This window comes from Hydra vulgaris, chromosome 14 (genome assembly GCF_038396675.1).
Source record: "Hydra vulgaris chromosome 14, alternate assembly HydraT2T_AEP".
NCBI lineage: Eukaryota > Metazoa > Cnidaria > Hydrozoa > Anthoathecata > Hydridae > Hydra > Hydra vulgaris.
This window is the reverse complement of record NC_088933.1, coordinates 27457393-27467648: the sequence shown is the minus strand read 5'-3', so window position 1 is coordinate 27467648 and position 10256 is coordinate 27457393. Positions and strand designations below refer to the sequence as shown.

Genomic DNA, 10256 nt, shown 5'->3' with positions numbered 1-10256 from the left:
ACTCTCTTCACAGCTCATAAAGTTAATATTATTCGCACTCTTGAGGCTAGCTATCAAATTTTATTACTCATTGCTAAATCTGGGAAAAATCATACAAAAGGAGAGCATTTAATCAAGCCTTCAATATCAACATTTGTTAAAATGTTAAAAAATTTTTTAGAAAAGATGACCAAGACGTAAAACCATGCCACTAAGTAACAATACTGTCAGCAGAAGAATCGACGAAATTAGTTAAGATGTTGAAATACAACTTATCGAAAAATTAAAAACAAGACTGCAAATGGACGAATCAACATTGAGAGACAGCGAAGCAGTATTACTTATATATGTCAGACACATTGATAATAATGATTTTGCTGAAGAAATGCTATTTTGCAAATCATTAAAAAGCAGCACTACCGCTAAAAATATATATAATACTCTAAAAAGTTACCTAGGTACGAATAAAATACCGATGAAAAGTATAACGGCCTGTGCTGCTGATGGTGCTCCTAATATGATGGGAAAAAAAAATGGTTGCTTATAAATGATGAAAGATGAAAATCCAGATATGCTTCTTGTGCACTGAGTTATTCACAGGGTCAACTTGGTAGCTAAAAATCTTTTTCCTGTACTAAATAAAATAATGAACTTGGTTGTTAAATGCATTAATTCTATTAAAGCAAGTGCAAAACAAGAACGCATTTTAAATTTATTTTGTAAAGAAACCAACGAAGCTCATGTGAGACTTTTACTTCACACTGAGGTAAAATGGCTTCCGAAAGGGAACTGTTTAAAAAGATTTATGGAACTATTTGATACTCTTAGTGATTTTTTAAGCGACAAAACTGAAATGCAATATCTGTTAACTATCTATTCTAAGGCATATTTGAGTTATTTAACCGATATTTTTGAAAAACTAATTATATTGAATAAAGAACTTCAAGGAACAAATAAAACTCTTCGATGCAAAAACGAAGATATTTGGTTTTATTACGTCTATTGAACTATTTGAAAAGGACACCAAAATCAATTTGAAAAGTTTTATTGGTTTCAAAAATGTGAAGTAACTAATACCGCTATACTTAATAATGTTGAGGATCTAAAAAACTTATCAGCATATTTAAAAGAAAGATTTTCCGATTTGAAAGAAATTGATTTTCCAACTAGGTTGACGCAGCCAATGTTAGTTAATTTATCTCATATTTCAAATATGCAGTACCAAGAAGAATTAGCAGAAATGCAGAATGACGACTCAGTTAAAACTTTATTTAATATAAAAGGATCGATGGCATGGTTTTTTGAAGAGACCAAAATTAAATACCCAAGCACAACAGAATGTGCAAGGAAACTATTATTACTGTTTCCTTCTTCATATTCAGCTGAATGGAGATTTAGTGCCATAATTGATTTATTACTTAAAAAAGAAATCTTTTGGATATAACACAACGGGGAGATCTAAGAATGAAGCTAACAAAATTAGAATCCAATATGAAATCTTTTTGTAACCAGCATCAAGCACAAGGATCTCACTAAATTTCATTTATTTTAGACTTGAAACATAATGTATTTTATTTTATTTACTTATATATTGTTTACTTCAATTTTTTTGTTTAATAAATAACTTTTTGTGATTTCTTCTTACAGTATTACATTTATACTACTTATGTAAAATTTATAATATTAAAAATAGTTCATATGTAGCACGGGGGACATATTAAGTTTTTATAAGCTTTGGTGGGGCATGGCAATAAAAAAGTTGGGAAACACTGGGTTAGAGTATCAGTAATGAGTCAATTGCTCCAAAAAAAAAAAAATAAAAAAAAATAAATAGCTTTGCAAACCATTTAAGGCTAAAATGGCTGACTTTTACACTAGCATTATACTTTTTTTTAAGAATAAGTTCTGATAGTTTAGTCTCTTGTAAATGTATGTCATGAACCCAGATTACTAGAAGTGAAGTGACCATGGACACATAGAGGATTTACCATGAAGGAATTTCTCTTCAAAAAAAGATAAGATAAGTTTAGGATAAGTTTTGCTGTAAAAAAAGACTAAGCTATTTATTATCAAGTGTAAATGCCAATGTGTGGTTTCAACAGGGTTAGAATGCCGTGATTTCAACAGAGTTTAAATGGTGCGATTTCAACAACTTCAAATGGTTTAGATTTTATCTAAAGAAAAATCTTTTTATCATTGAAGATAGATGAGAGCTCTTAAGATACAAATCATGTAATAAACAGACATCTAACTCTTCAGATTCCCAGTCTTCAGCTTCTTGACGCACCTAAAACAAATAAAACAAAAATAAACCCAAAAAAAAACTTGATGGTGACAGAAACTGTTTGACTGTGTTTGTTTAATATCACTTGATCACTGTAACTGAACAATATCACTTTATGATTTTAACAGTACATTAGTAACTTGATGACTTTAACTGTACAATAGTAGGACTGTTACTGTAATTTTTATTACAGTAAATTGCAAGCAATTACCAGTTCTTCATGACCTTGCGAACACTCTACTAAGTCGAAATTTATTATAACTAGTGTAGATTAAGAAAAGTTGCAGAAACCGTACGTTCTTATTATTTTTTGTAACAAGTTGATATTCACCAATCGCGCATTTCCTTTATCTTTATTTACCTTTTTTGCAAATACCTTTTTGTTTGATACTGTAGATCATAATATTCTTCTATATAAACTTAAAAATTGTGGTATCATAAATTCTAACTTAGATTGGTTTAAGAGTTATTTGAAGAAAAGAAATCAATGCATTTTATATGATGGCGAAAACACCGATTTAATGACAATTATCTGTGGAGTCCCCCAAGGATCAATTCTAGAACCGTTTTTATTTCTCATTTATATAAATGACTTGAATAATTTTTCCAATATCTTAAACTCAATTTTATTTGGCGACGATTTGTATTTTATTTTTATAAAGATGTTAATATTTTATTTGCAACAATGAACAAAGAGCTTGCGAAACTAAGCGAATGGTTTATATCGAATAAATTGTCCATAAATATTAAAAAAACAAAATATACTTTCTTCCATCGTCTTCATGATAAAGGCAACGTTCCCTTAAAACTTCCTAAGCTTTTTATTAATAACTCTTATGTCAAAAGAGACTTTTGTTGTTTCTAGGTGTAGTTTTAGATGAAAATGTAGCGTGGAAAGAGCACATACGTATAATCCATAAAATGATCTCAAAAAATATAGGCCTCTTACATAAAGCCAAAAAGTTGATAAACCAAACTTGTTTGAAATTTATTTATTTTTCTTTTTTTCATTGCTATCTAAATTACGCTAACGTTGCTTGGTGCAGCACTAATGTATCTAAAAATAAAAAGCTTTTAATTAAACAAAAACACGCTGTAAGAATTATTGGAAATGTGGATCGCTTCTCGCACACTAAATTTCTTTTTAATAAATTCAAAATACTCAACGTATTTCAATTTAGTTTATATCATATTCTTATATTTATGTTCAAAGTAGATAATAAAATGGCACCCATTTTTTTTAACTCATTTTTTAAAAAACTAAATTATTTATACCGAACAAGATTTTCAAATAATAATTATATTCAACCAAAAGTATATTATTCTGGTACTAAGTTCTCGATTGCAATCAGAGGACCTAAATTATGGAACACGTTATTGGATAATGAGTTAAAATAACTCCTTCCCTTGATCAATTTAAAAATAAAATAAAAAATAAACTTTTGATAATTGACAACGAACTAGACTTCTTCTGAAACTTTTAAATAGGAGTAATCACTCGTTTTATTTACTTGTTATTTACTTTATTTTTGATCATATTTATTTTTGATTTTAATCTGAATCTATACCTTTCATTGATGTTTATATTTTATCTCATTTTTATTTATTTTTAAATTCGAAATTTTAATAAACAAAAGTTTGAAAAAAAAATAAAATTATATAAATATAAAAATTATTTTTTATATTTGCATTATATATATATTTTATGCATATATTACATTGTGATAACGGTAATACTTTTTTTTGTTATTTATATTCTTGTTTTGAAGGGGCTTCGCGATAAGACTGAATTTGTCTTGTTCTTGCAGGAGCCGTGTATATACATATTGTAAAAGTCTAATTTTGTAAAAAAATTCTTTATAACGAAATACATACATACATACATACAAAAACCGCAGTTGCAATAAACATTTTTCCGATTCCGATTTTTTGTCCTCTCTCTGCATAGTGTTCAGCATATAGAATCTCCTTCGTGTTTACCTCCAATTTGTCTCAAATAATTATTCTGCAAAAATATAAAAGCAATGATTAAATCCTTAAATGAAAATAAAAAATAATTAAAAGTAATAGTTAAAGCTACTTCTAGTTAAACTTAAACTTATAAAAACTTTCGTTTATTAAAAACAGTGATTGTATAAAGATATCATACAAAATGAATCAACGGATCATAAAAAAATATTTACCATATGTATAAGTATTTTCTTGTCTTTAAACTTTTCTTCTAAAATACTTAAATTCTGTACTGTTTCTAGTGGCAATGACAAACCGTCAGGCAAATCATTAATTGGCATATCTTTGTGTGTATATATATATATATATATATATATATATATATATATATATATATATATATATATATATATATATATATATATATATATATATATATATATATATATATATATATATATATATATATATATATATATATATATATACAGTATTGTGAAAAAGTTAAGAACCACAAAAGTAATAAATCATAGTTTATTTTTATTTTTAAATTTTTTTTTAACCGAATATATTTTTCTGGTAAAAAGAATAATAATAATAAATTTTAGAAAATAGACAAACAAAATAAAAAATAATAATAGTGATAAAAACTAAATATAAAAAACAAATATAAAAAATGTATTTAAAGTTATATAGGTAATTTTTATTTTAAAAAAATTGTGAAAAAGTTAAGAACCACAGAATAAAAAACGATAATTTTTACCACCTAATACCGCGTAATTCTACCATGAATTTTTAAGCACTCATTTATACGATTTGGCATTGAGTCTATTAAATTCTCTAAAATATGTTTGGGAACATTTCCAAGTATTGCTAGTAAAATATTGCGCAACTCCTCAAAGCTCCTTGGTGCTTTCTTGGCAATCTCTTTATCAAGCCAACTCCAAAGATTTTCAATGCAATTTAGATCTGGGCTATTTGGTGGCCAAGTTAGACGCTCAAGATTTTTACTTTCGAACCATTCAGAGACAATTTTAGCCCTGTGACATGGTGCATTGTCTTGCTGAAAAATGAACGGAACGCTTTGCTCAAGTGCATCAATTGACGGTAACAAGTTGTTATTTAAAATATCGACATAATAAGTAGAGTTGAGTCGACCATCAAATAATTTAAACATACCGAGACCATAATATGTCATGCAGCACCATATTCCAACCGACCCGCTACCTTGTTTTGTTCTTTGAACGATACAATCGTGATTATATTTTTCTGAAGGCTGCCTGCGAATCATAATTCGGTTTTTTCGGTTATCAACCTCGATATTCATCTCATCACTGAACATTACTGTCCTCCATTTTTGTTTCGACCATTCTTTGACGCTTTGGCAAAATTCTTTTCGCTTTTTTATATGTCGTTTGGTAAGTCGCGGTTTTTATAAAAAAAAATTAACACATAATATTTAATCCTTATTTTTTATAGGTTCTATTAACTAACTTTCAAATAAAAAATTTTTTTCTTTTTTCTCATGCTATATTTAATATGTTTGAAAAAAAAAAGACTTTTTTATTATCTATAGAATAAAAATTAATTAAATTTATTTGAAAAAAATTTTTTTTTTTATTTAGTGGTTCTTAACTTTTTCACAATACTGTATATATATATATAAGTATATATATATATATATATATATATATATATATATATATATATATATATATATATATATATATATATACATATATATATATATATATATATATATATATATATATATATATATATATATATATATATATATATATATATATATATATATATATATATATTTATATATATATATATATATATACATTTATATCTTTATGGGATAAAATTATATCTTTGAACAATAAATTTAATAATGCTCTAAAAAAAAACTATACAACAAAGCACATAAAACATTAAGAATTTATGAAAATAAATCCAACTTTTCACTAACAAAACATATAAAGTTTTCAATGATAAAAATATAAACTTGCTAATGATAATAATTTGTTCAATTGCGTCAATTTCCGGCACTGACAACAAAACAGTTCTCATTTATGTTTACGGAATGAGATACAGACTGCACGGTAAAATAAAAAAAATTCATTTTAAAACAATGTTTCTGAAATGTTTATTGTTAAATTTTTTATAATATTTTGTTAATCTGAATATAAATGTGAATGGTACCATCTAAAAAAATATTGTATTAGATAAATTCAGGCCCGGTTCTAACAGTTTTCAATGTGTAGGCGAGATGCAAATTTGCCGCCGCAAAAATTAAAAATGCAATAATTTCCAATTTAAAGGAAAATAGAAAAACACTGAAAATCAAACTTTAATATATTTTTATTTTATTACGAAAAATTACACAAAAACAAAGTAAATAAAAAAACTGAATTTATACAAAAATAAAAAACAAAACAAATTCCATTCATGAAAAAATAAAAAACAAATCGTAATTAAAAGTGAATATTCCTAGCTTTTAATTCTGCGAAATCTTTAACCAAATCTTCTATGTCCAAATGATCATTTGTGATCTGAAATAGGATTTTATTATTTTCAGCTTTGAAAAGCTTCTTTCAGCACTAGCAACTGTGACTGGTAACGTTAGTAGTATGCGAAGAGCTATCGAAAGGTTTGGGAATACTTCGACAACATTAGATGTGTAAATACATTTTAATACACTTTTTGGATCGCTATTGGAAGTATCAAGTCGTCTCCCAATAGCTTTAATTTCATACCAAAGTTCGACCCCGTTGATATCAGATTGGCCATCAGACATAAGCGCTAACTGCAAGTCCTTACAGTGTTTCAATAACTCATCATCCGTAAAGTGTTTGCTGCCGATATTGTAAAGAAACCCAAATAACTCGTTATATTCCGATAATTGCGTAAATCTTTCATTTATTGCTTGAATTGCGATGTCCAATATTCGATTGAAAAAAGATACTCTGAAGTTTTGTTCTGGTGATACTATCGGTTCATCACGACCTTCGTATAGGAATTGTCTACTCTTTCTGCGTACGTAAATTTCTAGTTCAACTGCCAATTTTTTTGCATTTTCAACCATTGCGGCAAATGCTTCATCACAGCGATAATCACATAGGAAAGATTTGGTAGCGTTTAAATGCTCTAGAGCAAGCGACAAGTCTAAAGCCTGTGATTGGAGCATTTTGCTGACAATATTAATTTGGAATAAAATGTCATACCACAATACCAAGGAGCAAATTTGAAATTTGAAATATTTCTGGCTATTCCCTTAGCCTCTGCACGACTCTTGACTTGTGGTGCAGTAGTTAATGTATTGTCTTCTGCGATTTCAATTAGTGCATTGTAAACTCCACTAATCTGAAATCGAAGTGCCCGTACGGCATCGACCCTGCTTTCCCAACGAGTGGCACTTAACGGTTTTATAGTCAGATCGCTTAGGTGGTTTAATAATATACTCCAACGGTGAGTTGATGCTGAGAAAAAGTTTTAAATGTCTTGAATTAAATCAAAGAATGCGACAGCATCCATACAACAATTAGCTGCATCGTTCAATACCAAGTAGCGAGTGGGCACTACAAGGCACGAAAAAAGCTCGAGGATTTAGTTGACGAATTCTGGCTTGCACGCCATTATATTTTCCGCGCATGTTGGCTCCATTATCGTACCCTTGTCCCCTCATGTCATCAAGATTTACGCCTAATTCCTGCAACTTATCGATAACAACTTTTGTCATATTTGCTCCCGTTGTGTCTTGTAATTCAAGAAAAGTTACGAAGTGTTCAGAAACTACGACTTCAGCTGGTTTTTCCGAAGATGATTCAGTTGCACTGACAAACCTAAAAACAACTGTCATCTGCTCCATGTGGCTTATATCGGGGGTACAGTCTAAAATAAGTGAGTAGTACTTTGCTCGCTCTAGTTTTGCTAAGATGTGATTTTTGATTTTATTAGCAAGCAATTCAACGATTTCATTTTGAATAGTTTTTCCGAGATAGGTGGTGTGAATTTCACTTGTTGTTATTCGTTGAATATGTTTACTCATAATAGGATCATAATTTCCTAAGAATTCAATAAATTTAAGAAAATTTCCGTTATTCGGTTCGAAAAGCTTTTCACATGTTCCTCTTAATGCTAGATTTTGTCCAGCAAGAGTTCTAATTAACGTTATTATTCTTTCAAGAACTTGTCGCCAATGTTGAGTTTCAGATTGAATTATTTTCTGATTAATTTGATCAATCGTAGCCCCTAATTTAAGTCTCACCTCCAGATCTCTCCAATTTAGATATGCAGTAGTGTGGCCACTTGATGTTTCATGTCGTTTAATAATAACAGAAATATTTTTCCAATCTCGGCAGCCGTCATGCGATGACAGGGAGAATTTATTCGGACTAAATATCATACAGCAAAAGCAAAATACAGTGTCTTTCGTAATGGAGTACACCAACCAAGTGCGTTTAATTTTATCGCCATTAGACATTCGGCGATAAAAATGAAAGCTTGAAAATTTTCTACCTTGTTCATCTTCGGGAAATAAAGACGGCAATTTTTGAATTGGACCATACTTCATCAGCAATGCTTTAAATTTACCATCTATTATAGGCCATTTTGCCGGATCATTAAAATTAAGAGGCAAATCTTTATTGGTTTCGGGGTCTTCACCACTTTGATCTTCATTGTTTTCATTTTGTCCTATATCATCGACGTTCTGTACAACAACTTCACTCAAATTGGAGATAAATTCCACTTCATCAACATTTTCTGGTTCTTTAGCAGTTATATCATTTCCAGAATTTCTATATTCATTAACACTAACACTATCCGCATATTCTATTTCTCCACCGCTTTCGATTTCAATTTCAACTTCATTTTGGTTTGAAGTTGAAGCTACTATAGGTGCCAGTGCTTTTTCGCTTGATGACCTGCTCAAAAAGTGCAACAAAGCATTCTTCTGTTTGGCAGAATTTGCTTCACGTTGAAGCCTAATTTTCTTGTATTGTGACCCAGACAAGCGCTGTCTCTTACCACGGTCCATTATATTGTATCGTTTAAAGAATTTAAACTTAAAAAAAATATAGCATTGATACATATACCTAAATTTTTATATTTAATAATAATAATAATAATAATAATAATAATAATAAGTTTATTCAAATACATGAAAAAGAAAACGAGAAAACAAACTTTAACTACTTACTTATAAAAATTATTGTTAGACAAATATTATTCAATTTATAAAAGGGTATAATAATTTTTTTTTTTTTTCAAAGTTAAAGTTCGTTTAATAATACACTTTTATAACAATTTACAATAGATATCTCAAAGATAACTTCAATAAAATTTTTAAGAAAGTTTCTTAGGAATATTCTGGAACTTTAATTTGCTTAGTCAGCGTATTTTATGAACCAATAGAATTCGTTTGTTTGTATATTTGGCGGTTTGCTAACATCCATCCCTGAAAAAGAAAAAAGAAACTTTTTTTTACTGTTTCTTCTTCGCCAAATCCCAAATGTAAAACATGTATACAAACAAACGCTTTTATTACTATATTATTTATTTGAAAAAATTAGTATGTATTAAAGTTCCCGTAAAATACAACGCCGCCTAAGCAAAAAATTTGTGGACAAATAGGAAATGTTATAATCTACAAAATCCATAACTTTAAATTATAAAAATGGAGTGAGTACGTAGAAGAACTTGGAAATTTAAAAAAAAAATAAAATAGTTTCTTGTTACAAAAAAAAAATTAAAATTTTTTTTTTTTTTTGGGAAAACACAAAATAAATTAAGAAAATGCCGCTCTAGAAAAGTGCCGCCGTCGGCTGTCGCCGACGTCGCCTACGCTTAAAACCGGGCCTGGATAAATTTAAGTAAATAAAAAAATATTATATTAGATAAGTTTAAGTAAAGTATAATGAATTAAAATGAACCATCAGTAACTATTAAAACTTTATGTTTACACAAATATTATGTTTTCATAAAGGTTTTTCATTAAAGGTTTTCCAAAGTAAAAAATTCTGGTGTCTTTACT

General features: G+C 28.4%; 3 protein-coding genes across 3 annotated transcripts; 1 reads left to right on the top strand and 2 right to left on the bottom strand.

Annotated features, from left to right (window-relative positions):
- Positions 1-625: 625 nt before the first annotated feature.
- LOC136091009 (protein FAM200A-like) lies at positions 626-985 on the top strand. The gene has a single exon (XM_065817993.1). The coding sequence runs from the start codon at positions 626-628 to the stop codon at positions 983-985; it is 360 nt and encodes a 119-aa protein (XP_065674065.1).
- Positions 986-6565: 5580 nt separating this feature from the next.
- On the bottom strand, positions 6566-9934 carry LOC136090622 (zinc finger MYM-type protein 1-like). Its single transcript, XM_065817422.1, has 2 exons — positions 9423-9934; positions 6566-9287 (listed from the first exon to the last, which is right to left on the bottom strand). The coding sequence occupies exon 2, from the start codon at positions 9258-9260 to the stop codon at positions 7764-7766; it is 1497 nt and encodes a 498-aa protein (XP_065673494.1). The 5' UTR covers positions 9261-9287; positions 9423-9934; the 3' UTR covers positions 6566-7763.
- LOC136091008 (uncharacterized) lies at positions 6750-7409 on the bottom strand. The gene has a single exon (XM_065817992.1). It carries the CDS (start codon positions 7407-7409, stop codon positions 6750-6752), a length of 660 nt encoding a protein of 219 aa, XP_065674064.1.
- Positions 9935-10256: the final 322 nt, after the last annotated feature.

Bases quoted from the DNA above. Each gene is read 5' to 3' on its own strand.
- LOC136091009 (XM_065817993.1), top strand. From the start codon at position 626: ATGAACTTGGTTGTTAAATGCATTAATTCTATTAAAGCAAGTGCAAAA.
- LOC136091008 (XM_065817992.1), bottom strand. From the start codon at position 7,409: ATGCTCCAATCACAGGCTTTAGACTTGTCGCTTGCTCTAGAGCATTTA.
- LOC136090622 (XM_065817422.1), bottom strand. From the start codon at position 9,260: ATGGACCGTGGTAAGAGACAGCGCTTGTCTGGGTCACAATACAAGAAA.